The sequence below is a fragment of the Hetaerina americana genome, unplaced genomic scaffold (genome assembly GCF_022747635.1).
Source record: "Hetaerina americana unplaced genomic scaffold, ioHetAmer1.1.p SCAF_10, whole genome shotgun sequence".
Classification (NCBI taxonomy): domain Eukaryota; kingdom Metazoa; phylum Arthropoda; class Insecta; order Odonata; family Calopterygidae; genus Hetaerina; species Hetaerina americana.
This window is the reverse complement of record NW_027286070.1, coordinates 58,117,457-58,145,032: the sequence shown is the minus strand read 5'-3', so window position 1 is coordinate 58,145,032 and position 27,576 is coordinate 58,117,457. Positions and strand designations below refer to the sequence as shown.

General features: G+C 37.3%; 3 protein-coding genes and 1 non-coding gene across 4 annotated transcripts in view; 2 read left to right on the top strand and 2 right to left on the bottom strand.

Moving 5' to 3' along the window:
* The window catches only part of Eaat2 (Excitatory amino acid transporter 2), a 214,731-nt gene extending 207,767 nt beyond the window's left edge, over positions 1–6,964 (top strand). The window contains 1 exon segment of the mRNA XM_071598719.1: positions 4,034–6,964. Within this exon segment, the coding sequence (XP_071454820.1) occupies positions 4,034–4,141 (108 nt within the window). The 3' untranslated portion in view covers positions 4,142–6,964.
* Positions 6,965–15,826: 8,862 nt separating this feature from the next.
* Positions 15,827–15,910, bottom strand: TRNAL-CAG (transfer RNA leucine (anticodon CAG)). The gene has a single exon. It is a non-coding gene; the product is annotated as a tRNA-Leu (tRNA).
* A 1,591-nt stretch (positions 15,911–17,501) lies between these two features.
* Bacc (nuclear regulator Bacchus) lies at positions 17,502–23,015 on the bottom strand. The gene is made up of 3 exons (XM_071598717.1): positions 22,854–23,015; positions 19,300–19,459; positions 17,502–19,206 (listed from the first exon to the last, which is right to left on the bottom strand). Exons 1-3 carry the CDS (start codon positions 22,965–22,967, stop codon positions 19,145–19,147), a joined length of 336 nt encoding a protein of 111 aa, XP_071454818.1. The 5' UTR covers positions 22,968–23,015; the 3' UTR covers positions 17,502–19,144.
* A 186-nt stretch (positions 23,016–23,201) lies between these two features.
* Positions 23,202–24,249, top strand: RpL36A (ribosomal protein L36A). Its single transcript, XM_071598718.1, has 4 exons — positions 23,202–23,318; positions 23,618–23,791; positions 23,991–24,107; positions 24,182–24,249. The coding sequence occupies exons 1-4, from the start codon at positions 23,316–23,318 to the stop codon at positions 24,200–24,202; spliced, it is 315 nt and encodes a 104-aa protein (XP_071454819.1). The 5' UTR covers positions 23,202–23,315; the 3' UTR covers positions 24,203–24,249.
* Positions 24,250–27,576: the final 3,327 nt, after the last annotated feature.

Sequence of the window (27,576 nt, the reverse complement as noted above, 5' to 3'; positions counted from 1 at the left end):
GCCCACGAAGTCAAACATATAAAAATGATAAAGACAAAATAAAACTTTTGAGCTAAGTAAGTATACCTGGTCAATGGAATACCTTCAACCACGATGATTATCTCTCTTTTGACCACGAGAGTCGGCTTGGTTTCTACCAGAAGTCATTGGTGGAACAAAAGTTTTGCTTATAATTTCATTCCGGGAAAAACATCATGTAACAATCGCGTAATCGTCCGTAACTTATTATCACCCGTTTTCTTTATTTAATACGATCAGTGTTTCGTGACAGTGCAGCATCATTAATGAAGGCCAGGTTTTATATCTTGTTAAACTGAAGGTTAATTTATTGCTCCGGTTAGAAACAAAACTCAGTGTTATGATCGCTAGTTCAAAACTGACCGCTGAATTGCTCAATAACTGAAAGATGGTGTAAGCACGGTTAGAATGTTGACACTCACTAATCATCAGTCTTAATTGTTTGTAAAAATTAGATTTTTCTCTAATCTTCACGTTAAGTTAACTTTTACATTAACTGACGATTGAATTAAACAGAAATCATGAAATCGGGTCTAAGAAGAGCTATCCCTACTCCTTTGTTTCAGCAGCGCGGGACCGTCGTACCGATAGACTTAGAATACATTCGTAGGTGTCTTAGTTGCAGTACAGCATGATCGAAGAAGTTCTCCACTAGAAGCCGCTGTTAGTTGGTTTCTACGAAATAGCATAGACGTTGGCTGTGGAAAATTCAAAGAATCCCCTTGTCGAGCACGGCGAGAATTATAACAGGGGAAACGAAAGCGGAGCGTACATGTCCGATAGACGCTGAGCCTAACCGTTTTACTTCCTCGCTCGTCGTGTTCGACATACCCGGACGCCCACTGCTTCCTCTCCAGACGAAAAAAAAAGACCGAGTCAATTAGCTTATCCGGCTTATTTTTGTTTTTTTTACAGACGCACAGGTTTCCGGATGTGGTGCGCGCACTAAATGCGTGCGAACGGGAAATACTACGTTGAGGGGTAGGCCTAGACTGCTTTCCTGGTCACTCATCGTCAGTTTAATTCCCTTCAAGTGGATGTTTGATCTACCAGGAACGAAGTTTCTTAGTCTCCTATAGAATGGCAGGAGGCTATATTCGTTTAAAAAAGTACTTACCTCATCTTTCAAAATTGTTTGGGATACATTCTGGAGCCGAAGTACGAGTACGTATTGATATGATCTCGCCACTCCGATCACGCATCAAGATAATAATCACTTCCTAATTCATAAATTACATCATAGCATTTACTACAGAAATAAAATTATTATGTGGATAGGCCGAATGCGATTCCGATTTTTACCGTGAATTTAACTAATTATTCGTTTACAAATTGTCATTTTTATCCGAAAACCAATAGCATCAATAAAAACAGTATCTTCAGATGTCAGTGCTAACAGTATTGAAATTAAATTTAAAATACTTCGCCTTTCCACATGAAACACTTTTATTACGACTTAGGTTTCGTTATGGTATAACATCATCAGGTGACGCCAGAAACTGTTTCATGTTTCATCCAACAGTATTGCATTAATATCAGGGTATTAATAACAAATTCATTTGTTTATTATATTTGGTTTCTCTCTGTAAAAATCAGGATTTATTTAATGACAAGCCTTTTTTTAAATTTGAAAAAAAATTGTAGGTATATTTCATGTTTACTGTTGCTGTTTCACGGACAGCTTCTCATCGCCATCCCCACGCGGGGATAGCGATAAGAAGCTCTTGGCTTTGCATCCGGCGCCGAAGGGCCGAAGAGCCAGAATTTACAAGAATTTTAATATGATGTATACATATGGTTTATAACATTTTCATTCGGTGTGATGAATGAAACTACTTGGCTATTCCACATAAAATAGTTAAATTACGTCTTAGGTTTCGTTACGGCGTAACTTCTGGTGAAGATGTTACGCTGTGACGAAACCTAGGTCGTAAATAAAACTATCTTACGTGGAAAAGCCAAGGGACTTCTTTCATCACGAAGGATTTCCATCATGTAACACCAGAAGCTGCGTTACTCATTCGGTATTTCTTAGATGTTGATTATCCATGCATTTCACCAATACAGCCCTAATTTCTTCAAATTCTTAACTGTTTCACTGCGCCAATTTGTATTTAATGCTGCACCACTGCCCAATTCCTTCACGATCGGCTTGCACCGGGTTGAAATGGAGTAAGTTATTCTTTTTGTATATTATTTCCGGGGAAAGGTCTGCTTCTTCTGTCTTTAACTTTATTCAAGTCTGCATGAGATATTTTACTAACATTCTTTAGTTACTGTTCATATAGTTGCTATATTAATGTCAAAAATATGTGAGTCTATTGCATAAAGAATTTTTCTTTTATTCTCTTATATGGGTGGTGATCTAACACCCCCCGCCACACGCCCTTGCGGTGGCTGGTGGGTTATTATGTAAATGAGATGAAAGAAGACACCGCGCTGATAATGGTGAATCTGGATTTCTCTTAACTTCTGCACCAACTTTTATAACTTTATTTTTACTCTGCGAGCCCTTTCTCCAGGAAATTTAATACTGCACGATAATTGCATAGTATATCATTAGCGTGCTGACCACATCTCATGATGAAACGCGTAGGGTCTTGATGGCGAGACTCTAAAACAACCGCATAGCATTTTATTAAATCATTTACCCAAAAAATTCACACTTTTTTCACATTTGGACTATTTGAATCTGTCCATGTACAGTTATTCATGTACAAGTTGGAGTTGCAATTATCTCACTGTGCACGCCACGATGTGTGCCGTCCACCGTCCGCCAAGGGCCGCCCTCCAAGATTTTTTTGAAAAAAGAATATGAACAATTTAAAATCGGTTCTTCCTATCATTTAATTAAAATTAATGCTTAACGGTATGTCTCATCAAAAAATTCTGTCTATAAATTATTATAAATTTTAAAATTCGGTGGGAAGGTCCTCGTAAATGCTTAATTTACCATCCTTTATGATATTTTCATGCATTTTTCAGTACGTCCTGAAATAAATATATATGTATGTATATGTATGCATATATATGTATATGTATATATATATATATATACACACACACATATATATATATATATATATATATACATATATATATATATATATATATATATATATATATATATATATATATATATACATACATACATATATATATATATAAATTTATGTAACGGGTCGCGGTAGTCCAGTGAGTAGAGCGTTGGACTGCTGACCGAAGGGGCCGGGTTCGATTCCCGGGCAAGGCACTCTGGGCACCTGCAGCTCCACCCAAGCTATGTGATTTTTGGGGTACCAGATCTTCCTGGGAAACCATAACCGCACAGGGAAAGGAACTGGCCCCATTCCCTGATGCGTGTATTTCACACGCCGTCGGGCTTAGTACTGGGTGAACCCTGAATATTATAACTATATATATATATATATATATATATATATATATATATACTATAACTATATAATTATATATATATATAATGTTAAGGACCTACGTGAATAGGTATTTTTATTTATTTAAGGGATAGAAAGTATGTATTTTATTTACCGTTCCGTGGGAATTCTGTACTTTTACGGAAAGGGAGTCATTGAATTCTTTGGTTGTGTAATAAAAGCTGTATGAAATTTTTCACATACCTGAGATAATTAAAGTATCTCATTTGTATCTCAATTGAAGTAACTTTTATTAGATAATTTTTTATTAAAACACTGCGTTAAATTTCGGTTGCTTAATCGAAGAAAGAATAAAGGTACACATTCAAGTTATATGTTCACCACTTGAAATTGCCTTGTTGTTAACGATGGGCGTGGTTGGTTGTTACACCATAGGAACAAAAGTTGTCTCTTTCCTTTCTTCTTATTTAAAATCTGGTCATCTAATGCCCACAATAATTCTAAAATCGACCCCGTCTGTTTCTTTGAAAAGTGTACATCGAGAAGGAAGTCGGACTTTCTCAAATCTATCTTTCTTCTCTCCCCTTCCCGTGCCCCTCCCTCCTGGTCTGCTGTAACAGGAAGCCAACGGCCATGTCATACCCATGAGATTCCAAGAGATGACTGAGAGGGAACCGGAAGTCGTAGTTCTGGAGATCGCCGTCAGCAACGGGAGGGTGAAGCACTGAGGTGAGGAAGATTCGGCGGGAGAAGAACGGACGGTAGTCCGTGAAAAAAGAAGAGACGAAGAAAAAGGGGGAAGAAGTGGGAGATTCAAAGCGGTGCGTGGCTCTTAAAAAGTCTGAGAGAGTCGATCTTCGACTAGAAAAGAAAAATGGAGGGGATTAAAAAAAATTGGGTGAATGTGAAACTAAGGGAAGCGGCCCGACGGTGTCGGAGTAGGAAACTGAATGTAACACCAAAAATAGATTTCAACATTTTCAGAGGATGGGGAGAAAATGGATGACGGTAAAAATATTAGCAACCTTGAAACTTAAAAATAAGCCTTCGTCCCTATATTTGAGAACAAGACACTGGAGGAAAGGGCCCCCTCCCCCCCACAAGCAGGAATTATGTCACAAAATCTTGTGTCACTCCCAACACTTTTTACAGCAGCCCGCACGTCACTCACTGAAGAGGTGCGGGGAATGACTATATATATATATATATATATATATATATATATATATATATAAATATACATATATTGCTCGTCGGCCACCTGTGATACTCTTCACCAGATTACACTTAAATGTTAGAATTCAATTTTCCAAATCCCCCTACACTTCCCCGAAACCACCCCCTTCACAAGTTTTCGATGTGGATAGAAAAAAATTGAGAAATACAGAATGGTCGTTTGCCCAAAAAAAATAAAGATCTCTTTGGCTTACGATTCAGTGGTAATGGGCACCAATCGATCAGCAAGCCCTCCATTGTACATTTTTATTCGTCTCTCGAATCTTGTATCATTCCACCGGAGATCGATTAGTGTAAATTATATAAGCTCGTTATTATTTTAATTTTTTTCCTTGAACTCTAAACCCTCCCTCGGATGCCATTAAGGCTTTCCGAGTGGTCCCTGTAAATGTCCTCACCGGCTAGGAAAGCCGGGGAGAAGGAACCATATGATATAGATCGCGGGTTTGATTAGATTTCGGTCGGCTCCCGTCGCATATGCGAACGTCTTTCAGAATTATTTCTGGCCCTTTTAAGCCTATAAGGATAGGTCATTTGGGACTTCAACGAGCGTCATGTTCAAGCGAAAATTTTCAATGTTACTATAATAATTGTAGTTCGCACATCGCCGAGCACCATCCGACATAGTTCGTTTATTTTTGTAACTTATCAATCGATGGGTTAAACGTTAAGCGAGTGGAAAAAAATGTCGTTTTTCTGTTCTGTGGTCCTTTTGTGATGGTACAGTATTAAGTCTGGGGTATAACGGTTCAATGCTGCATTTTTACTGACTACCAAGAGAATGAAGTACAATTGAAAACGCTAAACCTCAGAAAAGTAGTTTTTAGATGTCTTGAATGCATCATCGTAGCTTTGGCACCCATTCGCAGAAAAGAACACTCTTTTAGTTCCATTCTCATCGAGTTATGCCACAATCGAAGAAATAGGGTGCGTATAATTTTATTTGGGTATGAATATAAATTACGTGCATGTCTTTCCCTAGAAGCATAACTGATTTATAAACTGTATTATGTGTGAGTAGCAATGCTAGACAATGGTGTTTAAGACATACCTTCTATGTACTCTGATTCGTGTGAAGCGTTTGTGCCTTAGAGATCATAGCGGAGAATCGTTCCAAGCATAACACTTAACAGGTGAAACAGGCTTTCTAAAAGATAAACGATCGAATTATGACAATCTGTTACTTAACATGCACCAATCGGCATGATCTATTTTAGATCAGCAAGCTGATACAAAGCATAAAATCATATCTTTCTTGAAGGAAGTCTGGATTTTGGTGTGATTTATGTAAAGAATACCGCATTCTCACTCATGTACAGCAGTTATTAGAGGATAAATAAATATATAAGCAATGGGTGATTAACTGAAAAGAATTTAAAATGGGTGGTGCAGATATATAAAGAACTGATTAATTTTATTACCCTTAAGATGAAGAAAAAGTTTCACAAAAAAAATAAATTCAAATCCTGATACTCGAGTCACTGTAAAAAGTCTTCTTTTACACTTGGAATGCCATCAGCACAGAGAAGGAGCTTGGAATCGGAGCATCTCTCGGCGAATGGGAAGACGCTCGAGTCAGGCGGCAAAGGTAGGCCACAATTTTGGTGAAGAAGAGGAGAAAGTACGTGGGCACCACTAAGAAAGGCAAGCTGCTCTCTTCCTAAACTTATCCGGGCCTTAAAAACTTACCGAAGTGTAATTTTGTCTCCATGGGGTATCATAGACTTTTTGGATCTACAAATTAGTTTCATTCCAAAAGAAGGATTTGTGCAAATGGAATCCAAATTGGTATCAAGCAGAAGAGGAACTAAATCCTTGCTCCTGTCCTTTACAGTAATGCACAGGTTGCCGTAAACTCAAAAGTATGGTATCCGATAACGAAGAAAACTATAAAACGTGTTAATATTAAAAGAAATGTTAATTTATTCAATATTTTTCCACAAGCCCTCAATATTTCAATTGGAACTTATGAATGAGAGGCAGAAGTACCTAATTTCTAAATACTCTAATATGAATTCTCCAATGCGGTCACATAAAATTAGATGAAAATGAATCAGTGTGATGATAAAACTTTTCAAAATAGTGCACTCTTGTTACATCTATGCCTATACAACTATCTATTACGTAAGTACTTACGCCAAAAACAGGGTCATTAGATTTTTCTACTCTCCACATCAGACAATAAATGCAAGTAGTAGAAATTTTCCTAATGCATCATGCCATACCCCATCATTATTTGTATATGTGTTTGTATATTGTAAGTCTTGACGGTGTGAATCGGAACAACTGATTAAATTTGTTAAAGGCAAAGCAAACATTTGTAATTTATTCAGCAAAATATTACACTCTAAAAGATTTGAAATTTTAGCGAAAAACATCAGGCAGTGTACATTAATCGTCAGCCATTCTGATGACACAAAGGCTGTGACTTGGTGAAATAACATCACAAAAGAAACTTCCTTATTTAAATCGACGTATTTCACAGCAATTAAACTTTCTCACAGCACAAAACTGGTATAGAGGATTAACGACGGAGAAACTGGCTATGAGAGGCAAGCAAATTTTATGGCTTAAATAATATGTAATTAAAAAGATCTATCTATATCTATATACCAATGATGATGCAGAATCCATTATGTGCCTCAAATTTTTATGTATTTATGATATCTAATCGGGTATTCATACATGCAATGAGGGTCAATATTGAGTCCAGAGATAACCAATTTTTTCAACGAAAACATGAACATATTCAAGAGAGATGATCATATGAGAGAGATATTAATTTATATGGAGATGGGTGCACGTTTCATAGGAGTTATGGAATACAGTTTTTAGAGAATATACCTAAATTCGAACGAGGCAACCAGAGGATATTTTAATTTCAATACTGCACATTGGCACTAAATGTTTCCACTTATGTTCGGTAGAACAATACCAAGTTTGTTATTTTTGCGTAAATGGAACCTTGGGAGCTGGGAAAGGTCCTGAAGCTGAAAACTTTAGGTTAAAAATATATTGTTTCCCTAGCAATTGAATACTTACCAAAATATTGTATATCTGTTCATCCTGGAGGTGATATCGTATCAGACGATAAGCTTAAGGCCGGCTGGCTTAAGTTGTTAAACTTGTAAGGACAAAATAATTGCTCATCGCAACTCTTCGTATTCATTGCACTGTGACTTCAAGACTTACGGTCTGCTTCCCATTAAGATATTTTCAAAATAAGTACTTATATTTTTGTAATCGCTTATTTTCATAGCCTAATTTTCCTGTCATACAAGATTAGGTGCTAATTTAGAGGATTAAATGCTAAATATCAGGAAAATAATTCATTTGAGTTTTGCCACGATAGCAAATCTTTGTTGTGCTTATTCTTTGAGAGAATCGACGCTACCAGAAAACTAACTGCCTCTAAATCATTTATTAACCACCCAAAATCAACTATAGGAAATTTGTAGGCTATAAAAAAATGTATCCAATAGAAAAAATTACTATGCATGATCAGATGTGTGTCCTAGGACAAAAAAATGTTCCTATGTAGTTTGTAGTAATTATACTACACTTAAGTTTCGCTGAATGTTTCACTTCATTCTGAATTTTAATATATAACACTAAGCTTTTTAGCGGACTATAGCTCAATATTTTACCAAGAATATAGAATCGTCGAGAAAAAAATCGACACTGAGAACACACGACTGAATGAGAACTACGAGGCAACCAACGTACGAGCTCCGTATCAGCTTTGGATTCAGCAATTCCGTATCGTTCATGAATGATTTAAGGCAGACACACAGGCTCGCTCATAGATGTGGGTGGTCTTATGTTAGGAGAGATGAGATATTCATGAAATTGAATGGATTTGGTTTACATTTATACTTCAGGAAATTCTTCCAAGTGACATGCTGTTATGGGAACCCGCCCATGTAAATTGTTCCACTAAAATGAAAACTATGATCTGCTATTGAAAGGGCCTAAGAGTGCAAGCAAAGTTCTGTATTTATCTCATTATCAGCATAATTCAGTACTTTCCAGGTTAACTTTCAATAATTAAGATAAAATACATTTTCGTTTTCATTGCTACTCTAATGCATCAAATTAATGCATATAGCGCAAAATTCCACCGACATTATTTCATGATCATAATGTTTCTAGCATTTTAAAGACGAATTTCATGTATTGGTATGGAAAACATCACAAAATTTGGTCGTAACCAGTGTTAATGTCTGTTGCAGCCCATATGCATTCGCCCGAAATTTTGATCTAGGACATAATTCCAATGGTCTCAGTCACCTGGCAGCACAAAAATAATTCAGATAACAACTCATTTCAATATATTACTGAGGCTTGAAATATATATTTTTTAAATAAATCACATTTTCAACATTACAGCGGATTGAAAAAATGGTGAAATGGCGTGATGGTAGCGATAAATGGCTATTCTTGCAGGGGAATAAAACAGTAAAAAATGACAGTATTTAATAATTTTTGATTGAAGGCGTGATAATAACACAATATGATAGGAAATAACGAGGGTCGCGGAAGTCCAAGGGTAGAGCGTTCTCCCGAGGGGTCTACTGACCAGAGGGCCCGGGTTCGATTCCCGGGCGAGCCTCTCGTGGCACCTTCAGCTTCACCCAAGCTGTGTGATTTCTCGGGGACCAGATCTTCCTGGGAAACCGGTACAGGGAAAGGAACTGCCCCCCCCCCTTCTTCCCTGATGTGTGAATTTCACACGCCGTCGGACTTAGTGTAGTTATACCACTCTATCTGATTACTGTGTTCATGGTAGGAAATAGCTTACATTTTCGCAATATCAACCGGTCTCCGAGAGAGCCGTCGTCGCTGTTCAAGCTAACCACACAATTTTCTTTGCTGTCTCCATTGAATTCAACGACATCTCTGGATGTACAAAAAGGTTTAGCAAATAGTGTTGGCTTCAATACTTTGATCACGTGTTAATTATACTAACTTCTTAGGAATATTGCGAAATGAAAGGGATCAATATTTTTTTGTTGAGCTATTTAAATAAAATCACGACACCAATAATTAAGGAAAGAAAATATGAATAGTAAAATCGGTCAATATGACAAAAGAACCCTCAGAGGTTGTCAGCAATGAGTATATGATGCCCTCCCTCGTTTGTGATAGCATACATATAAAATACACCAGTTTTAAAGCGAAGACAGCACAGGTTTATGAAAAAAGGGATTACGGGAAACATAAAAGAATCTTATAATGAACGACATTCTAAACTATGACAAATGAATATTCAAGATTCCTTTTAACCACAGGATGCACGAAATATTATTATTTCACATTTACGGAAAGCAGTTTTAAAGGCCAAGGGATTTCCTACTCCACGTTCAACAAGAAGTAGCTTTTGACTGTGGGCTCATAAAAGAAAGAAACAGCATTCTGCGCACCACGAAGATGTGTAATATAACCCTTAGTTATTCCCAATAAACGTATAATCGATATAAGATCCAAAGTGAACAGCAGCATTTGATTATTTTCCGAGTATATCATAGCATATAATTGTTCATAAGAACAGAAAGACCGATGCAACGAAAGTTTTATTCCATTAAGTCCGATTGAAATTTCAGGATAAAGTGAAAACTAAGAGGATTACAGTTATATCTTCAAAATATATGGTAATTAAATTATTAAGAGAGAGACAGGGCAATCACCATATTAAATACAAAGTAAACTGAAATGAATCAAACTACTGAGAGCCATCAAGTAAAATCATTCTGAAATAAGCTGATCTTCGACCGCAATGTGTCATCATAACCTTTCGATTCAAGGTAAGTGAAGAGGAACACTAATAGAACACTACACTCTAACCACTTCCACATTATCAAACCTGTCTATTGATAACCCAAGGTTTACCATTACAAATGCTGCATCATTTTTCTCACTAAAAAAGACATTTGTTTATAAAAACAATTAAAACCTGCGATTACTACGATATAGCATCTTGCATGTTCATATAATACAAACGCTTCCTTAGTGCCCGATGTTCGAACAGTCCTTGCGATGACTTTTTAAGCTTCATGTATAGATGATTACTTGGATGATAAAACTTTTTACTCGGTAACAAAAGCAATATCTACGCGAAATCATTCGATGTGCATTCTGCTACAGATAACTACACATATATCAGTAAATTGTCCATTGAATAATAATCTATTCTGTTCAACACAATTCACTTATTTCTGATATGATCTTCTTTCAACTTTCCAGACTTTCTGCCACACCTTTATGCCGAACGAAATAACAGCCTTATGTTTTCCTCCGACCCCGCTTTCTTTAACGCCCCCTTCCATTCGCTGACCAATGAGTCATCATCATTCGATATCGCCTCCCAAGACTTCTGATTCCTTCGAATTTCCCTCGCTCGAGACTATATATATATATATATATATATATATATATAGCTTGAGACTGTATCTTTACTTACAGTCCCACGCATCAATATCATCATTGATAATTTTGCTAACACGCGTTTCTCCTAATCCTCGTGATAAGATTCCCATTTTCGTTCAGAATACTTAACACGAAATATACTTGGGGGCTACAAAATGCCTTCAGTGTCCTCAGAAAACGGTCGCATCAATTATACACTACCCAGGTAAAATTTTAATATTCGGTATGTGAGTACGTTACCACCTCCAACAATCCAACTGCACTACCGAGTTCACATAGAATAAAATGGCAGCTGTGTAACTCCGCCACATTTTCTGAGAATGCTCATCTGACTGAGGGATCGATTACCAAGGTGGGACAAAAATCGGTATGAGGGAACATTTTCTTCCTTACCCAAAGAAGGGAATTCCAGTTTGGGAGGTCGATCGCCTGAGTCGATCCCTTCCCTTTCCCTCGTCGGCCCTGGGGAATTCCTCTTGCCCAGAGCAGGGCACACAGGCGCCATACGACGCGTACGTGTAGGAAATGTCGCCCTGGCGATGATGAAATGGCCGCATTCATTTAAAAAATGAATGAACGATAAATTACTTGGAGAGTACTTTCCCTTAAGTTATTATGTTTGATTTTTGTAAAAAAATACAGACGGAGCAATAAGGATTTAACAAAAGATTTACGGATATTATTGGCTGGTAACTTAAACTTTTGGATTATTTCCGAGTTATTTGAATAAATTTTAGTTGATGCTACGTGCACTACTTTTTCCATAAGGCCGCGAGTCCTGCACGAGCGCAATTCCTGCACGAGCGCTTTACTTACTTGTTTCTCAGGGTGTTCTAAAATAGGTCTAATCCGACTAATTTGCGAAATAATAAAAATGTAAGTCTCCTCTGCACGCTTGTCTGAACTTACTCTTTGAATGTAGTGTTGTGGTTTAAATATTGATGATTTGTGTCATAAAATGTCCATAACGAATTTTGGTTCTCACCACATTAAGAAGTCACCTAGAAGAGAAAGATAAACTTGTCTTTTCACGGTGGAAAAGAAATAATTATTCCCCAAATACCACCATGCTCATGAAAAATTCTTATCATGGTTCGCCGCCGACGGTTATCTCTTACTTCGTATCTTTCAATCCTCTTTCCAATGACCCAATTAAAAAAATAACTTAACTCCGTCGCTCACCATTTCCCATTAAGACCTAATTCATATGATAACATAATTAAATATTCTGCATCCTCTAAAAATAAAGGAAATAACCCATCACCAAATAAATCATCTAAAAATTGTATGCACTCTGCGGAATAAGTCAAAGAGTAGCTATGTCCCACATGGTCACCGAATGGCGTAAGGGGCCCGAAGAAAATTCCAAATTTGGGAAAATGCCCAACTAATTTACATCCAATAGCTACATAAATAATGTACGCAAAAATAGCAAAGATATTTAAGATTCTTTAAAGCACTAATATTTTAAGAAAATTATTACTAAATAAATGCTTCATCATAATAAATATTTTTACGCTAGTTTAATATACAATTTCATATCATGCACTTGAATCTAAAAAAATACATGAATGAGAACGTAATCATCACGGTTCGGGCTTCATCCATAAATATCGATTTAAATTCATTTACTCGTAGTGCAAGTACAGGCTACGGCAACATAGCTTCCATGTTTATAAAGCGAACCCCTTTGAAAAACGAAGTAATGTTGACGCATCCTATATATTATTCATTACAGCGCAAGGATGAACTGTGACATTGCAGAAAACAAACGGGTAGGACCACAGTGGGTCTTGCCGTAAGAAATGGGTGTCACTGGGCAATTGATTTACTGGCGTAAAACCATCACAGTATGTAAACCGCTCGGCCGTTTTATCTCAGGATTAGAGTATACTCTCGGAAGAGAGTATGCATGCTCATATATACAAACCTATGGAATTGTGAATAAATTGTACATAATATGCATTACAAATGTGCATGATAGACCTTATCTAGTGATCAAAAATGTTTCAAATAAATTAAATTCGATTCTCTGTCATTGTGCTGAAGAACGAACAACTGTTTTTAGGAAATCGGTTCTTTTGGCCGCCCCCAACCCTACCCCCGAAGCGTAGGGGTCTTTGCGAAGCCTGAAATCTCATGTGTTCCTACCCAATCAATTGCATGGGAGGGGAGCGGACAGGAACATACTGACACATAAAAGGGTAATGCAAGACCGCAACACAAGGAATGTAGTCGTGAATAGAAGTTCACAACTGCTAAATGGAAACCTTTAACAAAAGCGAAAACCAGGCGGTAAGACATTTCAAAGGTGAAGAGCCCAATAGAAGAGATAAAGAGATATGAAAGCAGAGGATTTCCAGAAATATACATTTGTGAAAGCCCTCCTGAAAGGCAATGGGCACCCCCTAAGGCACCCAGTGGATTTCCCAAACCTAAATTGTTCTAGAACAATGATGATCTTGATCTCAAAATTAGAAAATAAAATTATCCACATCAGCTAAGAGAGGTGAAGGAAGTAAATCTCGTGCCAGAATCGAAGGGATGAAAGATTTAAACTAGTTACTTCCTTCAAGCTAAATATAATTTCAGCAAAGTTAACTACTTCTAAAAATGTTACGAATATCCAAAACTATGCTAGGATTATTTTTATTCTCTGAATAAAAATAATCCTAGCATAGTTTATCTTGAATACCTTAACATAACCACCCGATCTCAACATACTGTCTTCCTAAACAATATTCTAAATATAAATAATGACTTTTTTCGGCATTCCTAAATTAAAATATAACAGAAATGGTTACTTTATCAAAAAGCTGCTGCAAAGTGAAAGGATATTTCCAAGGGTCGCGGGTTCGATTCCCGCCTGGGTGAGTTTTCCTCCACCTAGGGCTTGGGTGTTTGTAAATGTGACCATTGTTATCGTTGTTAATAGTTCGATGTAAAGGCCAGAATGCGCTGTTTTCAGACTTATACTGAATAAATAAATAAAATAAATATATTAAGACGAGTCATATTGTCAATGCTTAAATTTGCTCATTCCTGATGTAAAGTTAAAATACGTGCACTTTGTTATCACCACTATATTCTCCAACGATTAACACGATGATGTGCACGAGTAATGCGTATCAGGTGATGCATTTTATGCAAATATTTTCATATCCACCTCTTGACAAAACGAAATGTGTTTGCAAGCAGTTGAAACCTATTTTTAATTAAATTAATTTTTAATATATAATAGAGTAGTATTAATTAAAGCAAAAGTAATTAAGTGTCATGTTAGTAATTTTTACGCTCGGTTTTTTAATATAAACATCGAGTGATTGAAATACTTAAATCGTGTTTATTTTTAAAAAATGAATAAAATATTTTGATCAAAAACTGAAAATATTATAATATTTTTAGAAAATAAAGTGAGAACATATGAATACATTAAATTTTTCAAATACACATCACTTTCCTCGATATTCATATACGGTACATAAGTTCGAATTATTGACGTTTCGGATAACTGACCATCGGAAAATCGACATTCCATCCATTTAACATGAGATGAAAGAATATAGGTATGGGGCTGGCGACTATCTATGATCAACCTTCAGGTTGCTTCCTGTAGTGTTGCAACTTTTATAAGTAATAGAACCTGAAGGTTGATCATAGATATAGGAAGACATGTAAGACTAGCCCAATGGTGTGTAGGATTCACAAATCCGAGCTTGATGCCATTTAGATCGATTTCAAACGCGCTTTCCCATGCAAATACATTTCGTAGTGGGGAAAAGATAAACCTTACAACAAATTTCCATTAGCCTAATAAGGAATTTTCCGAATGAAAGTGCCATTGGAATGAGAAGAGAAACCTACAAATATTATTTAGGCTCAAAAATGGCATATTCTTCCCGAAAGGGAGAATCTTCTACAGCTGCAGGGGCCAAACAGCATTAACGAGTAAAGAATCCCTTTGAAGAGAGGATATTGCGAGTGAGTGAGCATATGGAGGCCCCTTAAAGAAGGAAATTGATTGGCCATATTCCGAGGAACGGAGGTTATAGAAGAGTAAAAATGAAGGAAACACGGAGGGGAGGAATAACGGATGAAATACGATAAGCAGGTAATAGAAAAAAGGTGGACGCAATGAAGGCATTTAGAGATTGGCATGGAACAGGATAATTTGGAGAGCTACGTACTATATACAAATCGTCGATTTGATAGTTCATGCTGTTGAGAAGGGATACATTTAAAATTTGAGATAGGGGGAAAATATTCGCCAATCTCTCTTCAAAGTGAACCCAAATATAAACTAAACAAAGCACACACTTTGACCATTTTGGCATAGTTACAGGGGAATTCGACACGACGCTTTCACAAAACCTAAAGGTTCCACAAAATAGATGTATTCATCAACTAGTACCAATGTCATTAATTGAAATGATAATAAGATATCCGGCAAACCATTGCAAGAATAAACTAACAGCACTATGAGTTTGATGAAATAGTCCAATGTGGGGTTATCTGGTAGTGTAAAACCCTGAGATTAAAACAAAATAGGCAAGAAGAGCGACCTAAATCATGTCGCCAACTGAATTCAGTAAAACTCATCGTAGGATGAAAAATTACCGTCACATGATTGAACACCATTGGGCCAGAAACGGGTGATATAATTTCACTGACAAGACAAGAAAATTGAGTCTAACTAGAAAAAATTATTTTTAAGAAAAAAAATTTCAAATTGATGACGATTTCAAAAAGTTTGTCAGAAGTGGGATTCGAACCCACGCCCGGAGAACCGGACTGCGACCTGAACGCAGCGCCTTGGACCGCTCGGCCATCCTGACATATGAGTTCCTGGTCAACTAAGGTTACTTTATAACAAGGCTGACTTCTTAATGAAATGGCATTTTTAGCTCGACAGAGCCGGAGTAAGAGTAATTATATTTTAAAACTGACGACATAACATTTGGAACTAATGTGGTAGACTTCAATACAGACGCAATCGTTAGCCCAGTTAAACGCTGGTGACAGTCTACCCTCCATACAGGGTGTATCTATATCTTCTCACGATTATCTTTAGGAAAAACATAAAATTTGATACGGGACTAGTGGTGTAGAATTACTGGCAATGGAAAGGTCACTAACTAGAGAGTACATTTTAGGCAAGTGTCTCTCTTCCATGTCGCTGTTAAATTCACGCCGGGTAGCTTCGCCATCGAAGCAGATATTTAATCACCATAATGAAGAATTTCGATATCGACGAAGAGGCAATTGGCCTACGTCGTTCTTTAGTTTGAGCGATTTTAATAACGAGCACCTTCAACCATACAAAAATCATTTTGCCCTATGCTACTCGCTATGGATAGTCAGCATATGGATCGAAGTGGTGTTATAGGCACGAATAACCGGTAGGCACACACCGCATCCTGCCGGCAACCTCTTTTACTAAATCATTCCATTATCGACCGGACATCACAACTGTAATTTAAAGCAGCAATTGGCCATAACACTACACATTGTACAAACAACAGAAATTTCGATTTATTCACCAGCTACCAGAAGCGTGTTCAATCTTAACCGGAGATATTAACAAAATATTTCATTAGTTACAGCCGTATCTCTCGGAATACAATAACGGAAACGGCCGTTCGGCACGCGAGTCGTAACTAAAACTATTCCTCGAGTACCACCCAGCTAATCAGGAATCACAAAAATGAATGGGAATCCGATAGGTTGCCCCAGAAATGAAATTAGTCCCAACTTACCTCGAACGCCTGTTAGGCTATCTTACTGAAGCTACCCACCTTCAGACAGAACCCGGCGCGTCTAAGACGCCGTGATCCACCTGGTCTTTTTTCGATCCCCCTACTCCTGTTTTCACCGGCCCAAAATTCCGAAGAACCAGACGCCATCCGTTAACACAGAACCGGCAGCCGCGTACCTCAGAATTGCATTAACGGAAAACAATATTGATGTCCTATTATTAGGATCTTGCTAACTTAACGGTATGCTCATACGCATGTTGGTACAAACGTCCGGCGCCCCATGCAACGTTTTTACCAAACTGCAACGTATGCAATTTCATAATTTCAAGACATTACCGTTCATTGCCAGTGCAGTAATTACGCCCTTTTAGCAATACGAATATTACAAAGTAATAAAATTTCCATAACCCGAGAATTTCAGCCGCAACCAAATATAGGAACAATTAACTCGATTGATAATTTGATGTTGCTCACATGAACTGAATAAAGAACAAATGACTAGGTCCGCGACATTCGCGCTTGGATTATTACAGCAGACCAAGAGAAGAATAATTAAGATGCGAAATCCTTTTTAAAAAAACTTGTTTTGGTAACCCACGCCCAACAGGTTTTCCAATACGGATCGCACAATAAACAATAGTGAAAAATTTCTTTAAGTTAAACCACCATGCCAATTAAAAGACTGCTGAATTTTATTGTAACAATTTTTCATGAATTGTAGAAACCAGGACAATCAACTAATCTAGCAATTTAGTGAATTCTCCGTTACAATTAACAAAATCCACCATCGCTCATTCACTTGATTAGTTCAAGTCAGTTGCTCAACACACACTAACTACCAGTAAACACTACCTCAAATGGAATGAGTTGAATTAAAACATAGGGAGGACTACAAAATTTTTTCTCAGATTTCTTTAGAAATTCATCAGACAATACATGTAAAACACACTTTTTTGGTGGGGCACTTCCACTCACCTTTTTCCCATTTGCTATTAAATCCATCAAGAAAGTTTATTCAGTAAATTCAGAATCAAAACATTTCACAGTCTGTTACATTTGTCAGTTTTAACTCAAAATGATTCCCAAGTACCTTTCGAAGGTAATTAAGTGATAATGACCAGGGCCATGTTGACACATGGTTTATTGCCTGCCTAGTAAAAACGGGACAATATTCCTTCACACACTTGGTGCTGCGGTTAAGTTTGTTCTGGACTCAAAAATTACATTCACTGAGAGGTTTTTCCATTTTGTGTAACTTTGTACATGTCGTGAATAAAAAAAAGAACACACACTATACTATACAATCCAAATTAAACTATTCGATGGTAAAAAAATGACAAGGAGAAAATTGATGCACAGAAGAACATAACTCCAAGAGTTACAAATAGATCAATGACACATATTGCAATAGGGCATTTATTCACCATTAATATGCCACCAACACATTGGCATGGTGCAATGAAACATGAATTAACAATAATTCATTGCCCCTCTGCAATTTCCATGAATGAACCAGTTATCTTGTGGTTCTTTAAATGTATCAACATGATGAATGTTCAGAATCCATAACAGAGAAATTAAACGTAAATTGAAGTTACAAATGAGTCCTTGGTAATGTTTCTTTAACCGGTTTCCTTATAAATTCATTCTTTTTCAAACCGTCTCCCCCTTGACAGCATTTCCGTCTTAAAACTTGGGGATATGGAGTGGGACCTGAATTTTTGTCTCCCCATAATTAAGGACAATAGTTCTCCTGACAAGTTCTAGTTTATACAAAACCAGAGTATTACCAGAAACCCAATTTCACCGAGAAAATTAATACACACCCACAACAAAGGATAGGCTTTCAAAACTCTTCAGCCAATCCCGCCATCACAACAATCCCAAGTCCTCATGCCTTCAGATGAGAAGATATTACCAAACTTAGCGGAGAAATGGGAGCCGCTATCTTCCATCAATATGCACATGATATTGCAGCTTCACACCATTGACATCAAGGCTGATGCCCTCACATGATGGCTGGTATAATGGTGCAACAGTAGAATGGACTTCCTTGGATTGGAGCTTGCGTGAAAAAAATCGCTGGCATGTGTGAGGAGGGAGGGGAAGGGAATAGACACACAATACACACACACACTACGCAAGGGAGTTAAAACAGGTACGAAGTTCTTGCTTACTAATAATTAAAAAAAAAATATTTAAGTCTTGCAGGGGGGAAATATCCACTCCGTAACCCCAAGCTCGAGGGATGGCAGGAATCCATGTTATACCACCATCATGGTAATGTCTGTTCGCATATCATATCTAAAAGTTTTATGCATCCTCCTCCTCATCACCATCTTCCCCATCACCTTCTCCTTCATCGTCTTCCTCTTCTGCAATAAGAGGAATATCAGTAAAATGAATAATAGAAACACAAAATAGGCAAATTTTAGCCAAATCACTTTAATTGAGTAAATAGGCCTTACCCTCTCCTTCACCTTCCTCCGCATCATCAAACTCTTCCTCCCCTGGGAGGTCCTCCTCCTCCTCGTCCTCATCCTCTGCTTCAACATCTTCCTCATCGTCTACATCATCCTCCTCCCCATTTTCCTCTTTCTTCGCCTTCTTGGGGTCCTCCGTCTTATCCTGAAAAATCAGAAGCATTAGACACCATTCATAAATATATGGCCAGCCTATTGATTAAGCATGGGCTAATAGGTCTGTATTAATATTGAGGAAACCTGCCACACCAGCAATACTTCAATTTCAACAAAACAAAACAAAACTTGGAAGATCTATTCAAGAGTAATTTCAACAATATTCACAATTAAAGACCATTCTCCCAATGAAAACATTATAATGAAAAGAACTTTATCATTTTCAATTACGACTAACTTTCAGAATTTAATGACAGGCGTTCCAAAGGTTCTTTATACAAAATTAAACAGAAAACAAATAACTTTATGAAGTCTCCCATCACTTGTTACATATATCACTGCCATGTTGAATGTAATATTTTCGGACAAAAGCTTATGAAAACTATTTCCGCTATTAAAGAGGGATTATTTCTTGAGAATGTCTTATCTACTTCATTCAATGTTTCATTATTAATAAATAATATGATTCTCTTTATTAATTTTGTGTCCTGGACACAACAACTCAAAATGATCCATCATTAACTCATGAAAATTTACTTCCAGCCCAAAACATCAATAACGAAATCAGTATAGACTGTGCAAAGTTATTAAGATACACAAAATATGAAATTTTCCATGCCATAAGTGCTTCATTTATTAAATCGTTGCACTTATAAATATGGCGGGCTAATATTATTCTACAATTGGCACAAATACTGGATTAGAAATGTGTCAACCGAAAGCATTTTTTTTCAAAATATGCTGAACACAGTCATTAACAAATACAGCAGTAACAACACTAATTTTAATGGCATTGAAATTATTATCATACCCACAATTAAATTTCAAAATTAACACGGTATTAGAATTAATGACAACAAGGACCATTAGGCGATATAATAGTAACAACAAATTCGGTAAAATATAAATTAAAAGGGAAAAATAGTACTTTATACATAGTTCTGATTTAAAATCATATTTATTAACCAAATGATTTCCTCCTTAAAACAATCGAACTTTTAACATGCCCACCAAGGCACGTGTTCCCTCCGCAAAAACTTCAAAGACGGCCGAATAAACACCGGCACAGAACCCGACACTGGTCGCGCGGCTGACGCTTTCATATCAAACAGGCGATTTTCGGGGATAAACCCCTTCGCTAGGCCGGTCTTCTTTGTATCAACGCGCCAGTACCAACACATTCATTAGTTCGAACCCATCCCCTCCATCGAGGCATGCCAATATTAAGCGCTATACCGCGTGTCCCATACTGGAGCCGAGAACAAAGCTGGAAGAAGAGGGGGGAAAGCGTTAAGGGGAACGCGTTGAGCGAATTACGCGGACTCGACGCGAGGCTAGAAAACCTGGGCCCCCGGGTCCTCGAACCCTCATGTTCTCCTCCCCGCACCACACTCACTCCCCTCTACAAGAGCGCGTGCCTCTATCGGTATCCCCTCCTTCGAACTCTCCCGCCAACCTAAGTCAGCCTCTGATTCGTCGCCCTTATCCCTGACGCTTCACTGGCAACCCTTGGCGGTACCCTCACCTTCCCATCACCCCCCCCCCCCCGCAGATGACATGCTGAAGTTAATGAAACTTTCCCCAAGGATGACGTTATATAAATTTGACCAAAACTCATTCCCACGTTGAGATCCCGAGCACGAGCCCAAACAGTACACGGAAAATAAATGACCATTACCAGGTGATTAATTAATACTTAGTATTTTGATACGTGAGCTAGCCATTCGTGATCAACCTGGCTCCACTGACAGGAATGAGGGATAACCCCGCAGGCAGTGTGTGTCTCCTTACTTAGCTAGGAAGTGCATATCCTGTCCCCCGTAAACTAGTAATACATTTCCTAATGATTTTAAAGTCAGAAATCCTGTTTGAAGAGTCAAGCAAAACCGCCAACGAAAAGCCCTCTGCGTCGGAACCACACTATCATTGCTTTTAAAAATGTTTCTACGAGAAAGCCTCGATGCTCACCAGACCAATGCATGTGAAAATAGTGTTTTCCGCCAACTAAGACTAAGCTAATCCACCGGCGCTACCTTCAGTGATTTTTAGAAACTAGGTAGTCCATTCTGCCCCACCCCGTACATCTGTTGGAGATTATTAGAACCACCAGCGGCTACCCTTTTTAAAATACTAATGAGATGCCACAAGTTTGCAGGACTTCCCAATGCATCCCAAAATATTCACAAGTCTCAGAAGTAAAGGGAAAACTCGAGGGTAGTGCCAAGTAATCCTCAAATACAATTCGATTTCCGGTAAGTCCTACAACTTAAACCTAGGAAACTACGGAAAATTATATTAGAAAAACTCATGAAACTGTAATTGGAAGTTTGCGCAGGATATTTCACTCTATCTTAAAAAAAATTTAATGGTAAGAGCGTTAAAACTACGACTGCCACAGCTAATTTTATTCCATTACAAAAGAATAAAATCAATAACCTTAAGTTAACAGGATAAAATATTTCTTAATACCAACCTATTATCAATATAGAATAATTAAAGTTTCAACTCGAAAAAAATTTTCAACGGTCAAGCAAATTATGGAGAAACTCCAATATTTGGTTAAAATGCCAATTAGTAAGCGCCATCAAATTTCTATCATACGCGTTTGCAACGCCAATTCACTGTAAGTATGAAATATAATGAAACTTCTGTTAACTGCAATGCCGTGCAATCATTCCGGTTTTAACTTCAAAATTACGCTATTCACGTCTGAATTCCGTAATAAAAATAAGATCATTTATATTTTACGTAACAACATTGCTAAAACAATACACCGGCTCGGCACTATGTAGACGTTTGTACGATAGGTTGCGTGAAAGACGGTCACATCCATTAGCCTCTTGAAAGGCGCCAAACTAAACTCAAACATGGCTATTGATTCAAATGTAGCCTCGCGAGCCAGGCCATGCAAAACCAAAAGACCGCCACGTTCAAAATCCAACACCGACTAGCCTCTACCGGGGTGTACATTTTCTCTTGGCGCGCTAACTAACTACCGGCTTCATTGAGAGTAAACTTACGAAAAATACTCTCCCTGATGTTGTAAATATGCCGTTCTTGTTGATTTCGCGCGTTAAAAATTAATACCTGCGAAAAAATCACTGAATTTAAACCACACACAACTAAATAACTTCAACGAGGCTAACCGGCTTTTTCACACATGGCTTTCGGAGAAATTTCATGAGTTAATTCCCTATTACAGCACCTATCATTTTCGCCAGTTAAAATTTAATAACAGAGTAAGGTACTCTAAACGTGCCGCACTAAACGACCTGTTAAATTATCTTCTTTATCTCAGTTTGTGCACTATCATTGGTTCCAAGGTTTTCGGCAGCGTCTGACATAAAATGCTCACAATTAACAGTCCAATTCATCTAACTTACCTCCGCTGGCCTCTTTGTTCCTTTCACCTCTGCTTTCGCATCACCACCGGCTTTGTCGTTCTTTTCTGTCACTTTGTCAACCGCGACCTCGGCGTTGTTCTCCGTTGCACTCATGATTGCAGAGATACTACGTTGTCGACTTCTCGAAGCACACTAACCTGCCTTTGTTCAAAAATGAAGATGGCGCGGGCAAGAGCTCGATAAGCCAGCGATTGGTTGATGTAACTTTTCAGTTTTTAAAGCTTAGATTTACAGTTAAATGTTACTTATATGCCAAAATGTTCTAAAAATTATTTTTATAATTTATTTAATGCTTTAAGTTGTCTTACTATCTCTATTAACAAAAAAGAGTAAAATTTTTGAGGGGTCCGAGAGTACAGAGTAGTCTTTAGGAGCATTGAGTTCGAGGCTTTGAATGACGGTTTCCGGTTGAAAGACGTCTCCTTCCCTTTACTTAGAAACATGGTGAGTTGCGTTTCAAATTGGTAGAATGGCTTTTATATCCAATGTCATCTATTGTTTATAGCCTTAGTAAAATTTTTAAATCGTTGTAATTATTGTTGTACACAATCTAATGTAAATTAAAATAGCTTTTCAACATTATTGTGGTGTCTATAATCAGTGTGTCATGTGTTGGCCACGTTTTGTTTTTTCGTTTAAAATTTAAATGGGTATTCTAATTCCTGCGCGTATCCTTGCTGTGTCTGGAACGTACAGTAATCTCACAACAATTAACATATGTGTATTGTTAATATTTGTTATAGGTGAACGTTCCGAAGCAACGTCGTACATTTTGTAAAAAATGTAAGAAGCATAAGTTACACAAAGTAACTCAATATAAAAAATCTAAGGAAAGGCAGGCTTCTCAGGGACGAAGACGGTATGATCGAAAACAACAAGGATATGGCGGGCAAACGAAACCTATTTTCCGAAAAAAGGTAACTACAATTTAGTACGGCCAATGCCTGTCTAAGTTTGCAGAAATATGTGCGAATGTTTTAGTCCCTGCAGGCCTGTCAATTTAATTTTTGGATTTAGACCTCCCGGTGCCGGTCTGTCCAATTAAAATCATTCTGCTTTATGTTTAAACAATTTAAGCGTTCTCAATTACCTTTGTCTTCACACTTATACTTTCAGGCTAAGACTACGAAGAAAATTGTTCTAAGAATGGAATGTGCGGAATGCAAATATAGGAAGCAAATTCCACTGAAGAGGTGTAAGCATTTTGAGCTGGGCGGTGATAAGAAACGAAAGGTAAAGAGTTCGTTGGATTTAAGCTTTGAAAATCTATTTTTGAGATTATACTAATTTCTTTTTTTCTTTCGCAGGGCCAAATGATCCAGTTTTAATTGTACATTTGATAAGTTGTAATATTAAATTTGGAAATATCAGCCTATGTTGTTGTTTTTTTTGTGCGGCTTATAAAGTAAGTACTGCAGGAGTGATTAGCAGTCTCCAGATAAATTGATATGGGTGAGTTCGCTCAGTGGTTCTTATATACGTTTTGTGTAGGAGAATGGATGGGTCATTCGAAAATCCTTCGCCATTCTTTGATTGCTGATTTGATGTGAATCAAAGCAAGTCGCACCGCCTGGCTCGGGAAAGGCTTTGCAATGCATGCCTAGATTGACAGATACAATACAAGTTGTTTATTTCTCTGTGTAATCTGTAATACTCGAGACCATTGGTTATTACCTTAATCACTGGTTCAATAATGGCCGTCGACAGGTGTTGTAAGATTGAATCGTGCCACAACAGTGTTCGGTGTCACGCTGCTCGTGTGACAAGAATTGTGCATGCCTTATAATGTGAATTTGGTTAGGTAATCTTTATAAAAGTAATGAGTAAACTGACCTTGTTCGGCATTAAATTTTCATGGTATAGTATTGTTCGAGTCAGCACAAACGTGTGGAGTATTGCATTAATCCTTTGCCGTGGCACGTTGGTGTCAACACATGACGGCAAACTCTTTATATTTTTCCCGCTGGAGACGATTTTCCTAGGCGGTTTGTTCAGGCCTTTTAAAGTGCCAGCCGTTATTTTGAAATTTGGGCTAGTAGATTAGTTTTCCCCCGCGTTTTTGTCAACTAACCGCCTACAATGGCATTTATTTGCAAGGTGAAAGTATTTCTACAGCAGGTTAGGAAAATCAAAGGTGATTTTTTTGTAACTGATATGCGGCCCTTGAAAGCTTTGTTCGCCTTTTTAGGAAGTTTTAAAAAATGATTGCTGGTGGGTATTTCTGTCGCACCTTAGAAATTGTTGAACGAATTTGTACGCGATGGTGGTGGTATTTTCAACATTTATTGTCGCTGACAATAAACCACCTTGAATATGTATTAATCGATGCATTATTGATGAACATACCATGACCCTGCTGCATGCTTAGTAAGCAGGTTTTTCGTTCAATGGCATTTTGACCAATTGATTACCTATTGGAAGAATTCGATAGTAATCCCCAGTAGTTTCTTGACAGTTTGGATGCTGTTAATATTGCAGAACTACATTTTATGCTAATTTTTCAACATATTAGTTGTAGTAGCTGTCAAGGGAAATATCGACTTCTATGATGGTAAATATTCTATGGAACTTACCTATAGCCAGGATGGTAACCTAAGAACAAAAGAGTAAAACTAACATTAAGCATCATTCAATTTTCCATCTTAAAACTACTAAATTGTTTGTTCTCAGAAGAAAATATTTGTTTGAACTATGTTGCCCATTCACAGGTTCAAGTTGTACCAAGCATCTTAGAGTGTATGATCCAGGACTAAGTGGCAGATAGGGAAATGCTGAGGTAGTTAACATGTCGGGTCAAACTTACCTATTTTGTGGTGCTGTTGGGTGTTTCATTAACGACTGTCGTGCAGTTCGGTAGTTTGTGAAACAGCCAGGGTTTTTCAAGAAAGTTAAAGCATACATTTTGTCTGGAATTACTGAAAACATTGATGTCATGCTTTTAAGTATATATTAAGTACAGTATGGCAGTGCACAGTATTTGAGATTTCAACATTTACCATTTGGGAAAGCTGCAGTCTTATATTCTTTCAGCAGGCAAGATATTTGTTGCTGATAACACTTTGTTTGAAGGTGTTTTTGACTTAGCATATTTGAAACGTAATAATGGATTCACGATTAAACCTGTTGTTGTCTGAAATGATTCCAGGCCTAATGCTGGTGATAGTTTTTGCAAGATGGGTAGAATCTGTGGTGGTAAAGAAAATGTTGACGGACCTGAATGCCATATACAATTGAGACAAGTTTAAATGGGTCTTTGGCTATGATGTAACATGAGTTAATTAAATTCTAAATACTGTCGTTTTTTAAGCTTTATATCTCAACTTTAAAACACGAGAAAACCTATTTATATAAGGTTGTCATCAAGTGAAACAAGATTGCATTCATGCAAGGTTGTGAAGAGATTTGGGTGCGAGTCCTCAAGGATTCATGCCCAAATTTTAATGACCATAGTAGGAGAACTAGGGATAGTTGAGAAATATTTAATTCCAAGTCATTAATTATATATTTTACTAAATACACATTCATCCATACATGATCGTCACCAATGTGTCTTAGTGATTTGAATCTCATTTCATATTGGCTATTACCTCAATGATTTCCGTTAGGTTTTTCGCAACCTTGTTTCAATTAACAGAAAGCATGGTGGAAACTTAATCATGAAACTTGTAGGAGTTATGTATCCAGTTGTAATAGAACTTTGGCCCCCTATGTCATGCGACTGGTCTACAGATCGAGGAGGTAAGTATCATTCAATGTTATTTAGTAACAAGTGCTAATAACTTAGAAAAAAACATTACCAACGACTTGTTATTTGGGTGTGCAACTAATGTCAATTTCAATCTACCCACCAAAATTGCGTTAATTCAATATGACTATTACAGGTAGGCGATGTTATATTTTTCACACATTTTTTGAAATTGTATTCAAATTCCCTTAACTTAAAGGTAGTGAGTAAATATTATTGATATTAGTGTTTTTATTTCTTATTGGCTTCAACATAGTTCTTTTTATTGAGAAGGTGTTGTGTAATGCTGTCCTTATGCCTTGTAGTGAAATAGCATTTTATTGTTCCTTGTATAGAGTTTCATGGTTTCTGCCCAGTCGATGGCCCTAGAAAGTTAATCAATTCCAATGGAGCTTGCCTATGTTGGCATTGGGCTGGCATATTTTATGGAATTTTAAAATTTCTGTTTAATAACTATTAAATATAAAGATATTATTATTAAATAGGTTGGGAAGTAAGAGATGGCTTGATAATGAAAGAATCTGCACCTCTGAGAATTTGTAGTACTTGAGTGGAAGGTAGCTGGTTGGAGATGATAAAACTGACATTGTTGAATATGAAAAACTGCTATTTTTATAAACTAGCAGCTCTATTCTACTGGAAGGTCATGTTGTTAATGCCATTGTGCATCGTAACTGTACACAACAAAAGAGTATTTGTGCATCCAGTCGGGCTCATTGAGTGCCATGCTCCAAAAGAAATCAAGGTAATCAACCTGTTAGAGCAGGTTGTTGGAGTGTGGTTCAGTATCTTCTACACATTGCAAGGTTGTCTTGTCTGTCATTTGTAATTTCCTTTCCCTTTCTTTGTAAATTCCACCTGCTGTCCGAAAGGTAACTTCTGTCCAACAGTGTTTTTGAAGAAGGGTAGAGTAATAAGAACATTAATTGCCTCCCTTAAAGCGACTTTTTGAAAGAG

Bases quoted from the DNA above. Each gene is read 5' to 3' on its own strand.
- Bacc (XM_071598717.1), bottom strand. From the start codon at position 22,967: ATGAGTGCAACGGAGAACAACGCCGAGGTCGCGGTTGACAAAGTGACA. The intron at 19,460-22,853 runs GTAAGTTAGATG...CTGATTTTTCAG, and splicing joins GAACAAAGAGGCCAGCGGAG to GATAAGACGGAGGACCCCAA. The intron at 19,207-19,299 runs GTAAGGCCTATT...CTCTTATTGCAG, and splicing joins GGAGGAAGGTGAAGGAGAGG to AAGAGGAAGACGATGAAGGA.
- RpL36A (XM_071598718.1), top strand. The intron at 23,792-23,990 runs GTAACTACAATT...TTATACTTTCAG, and splicing joins AACCTATTTTCCGAAAAAAG to GCTAAGACTACGAAGAAAAT. The intron at 24,108-24,181 runs GTAAAGAGTTCG...TTTCTTTCGCAG, and splicing joins GCGGTGATAAGAAACGAAAG to GGCCAAATGATCCAGTTTTA.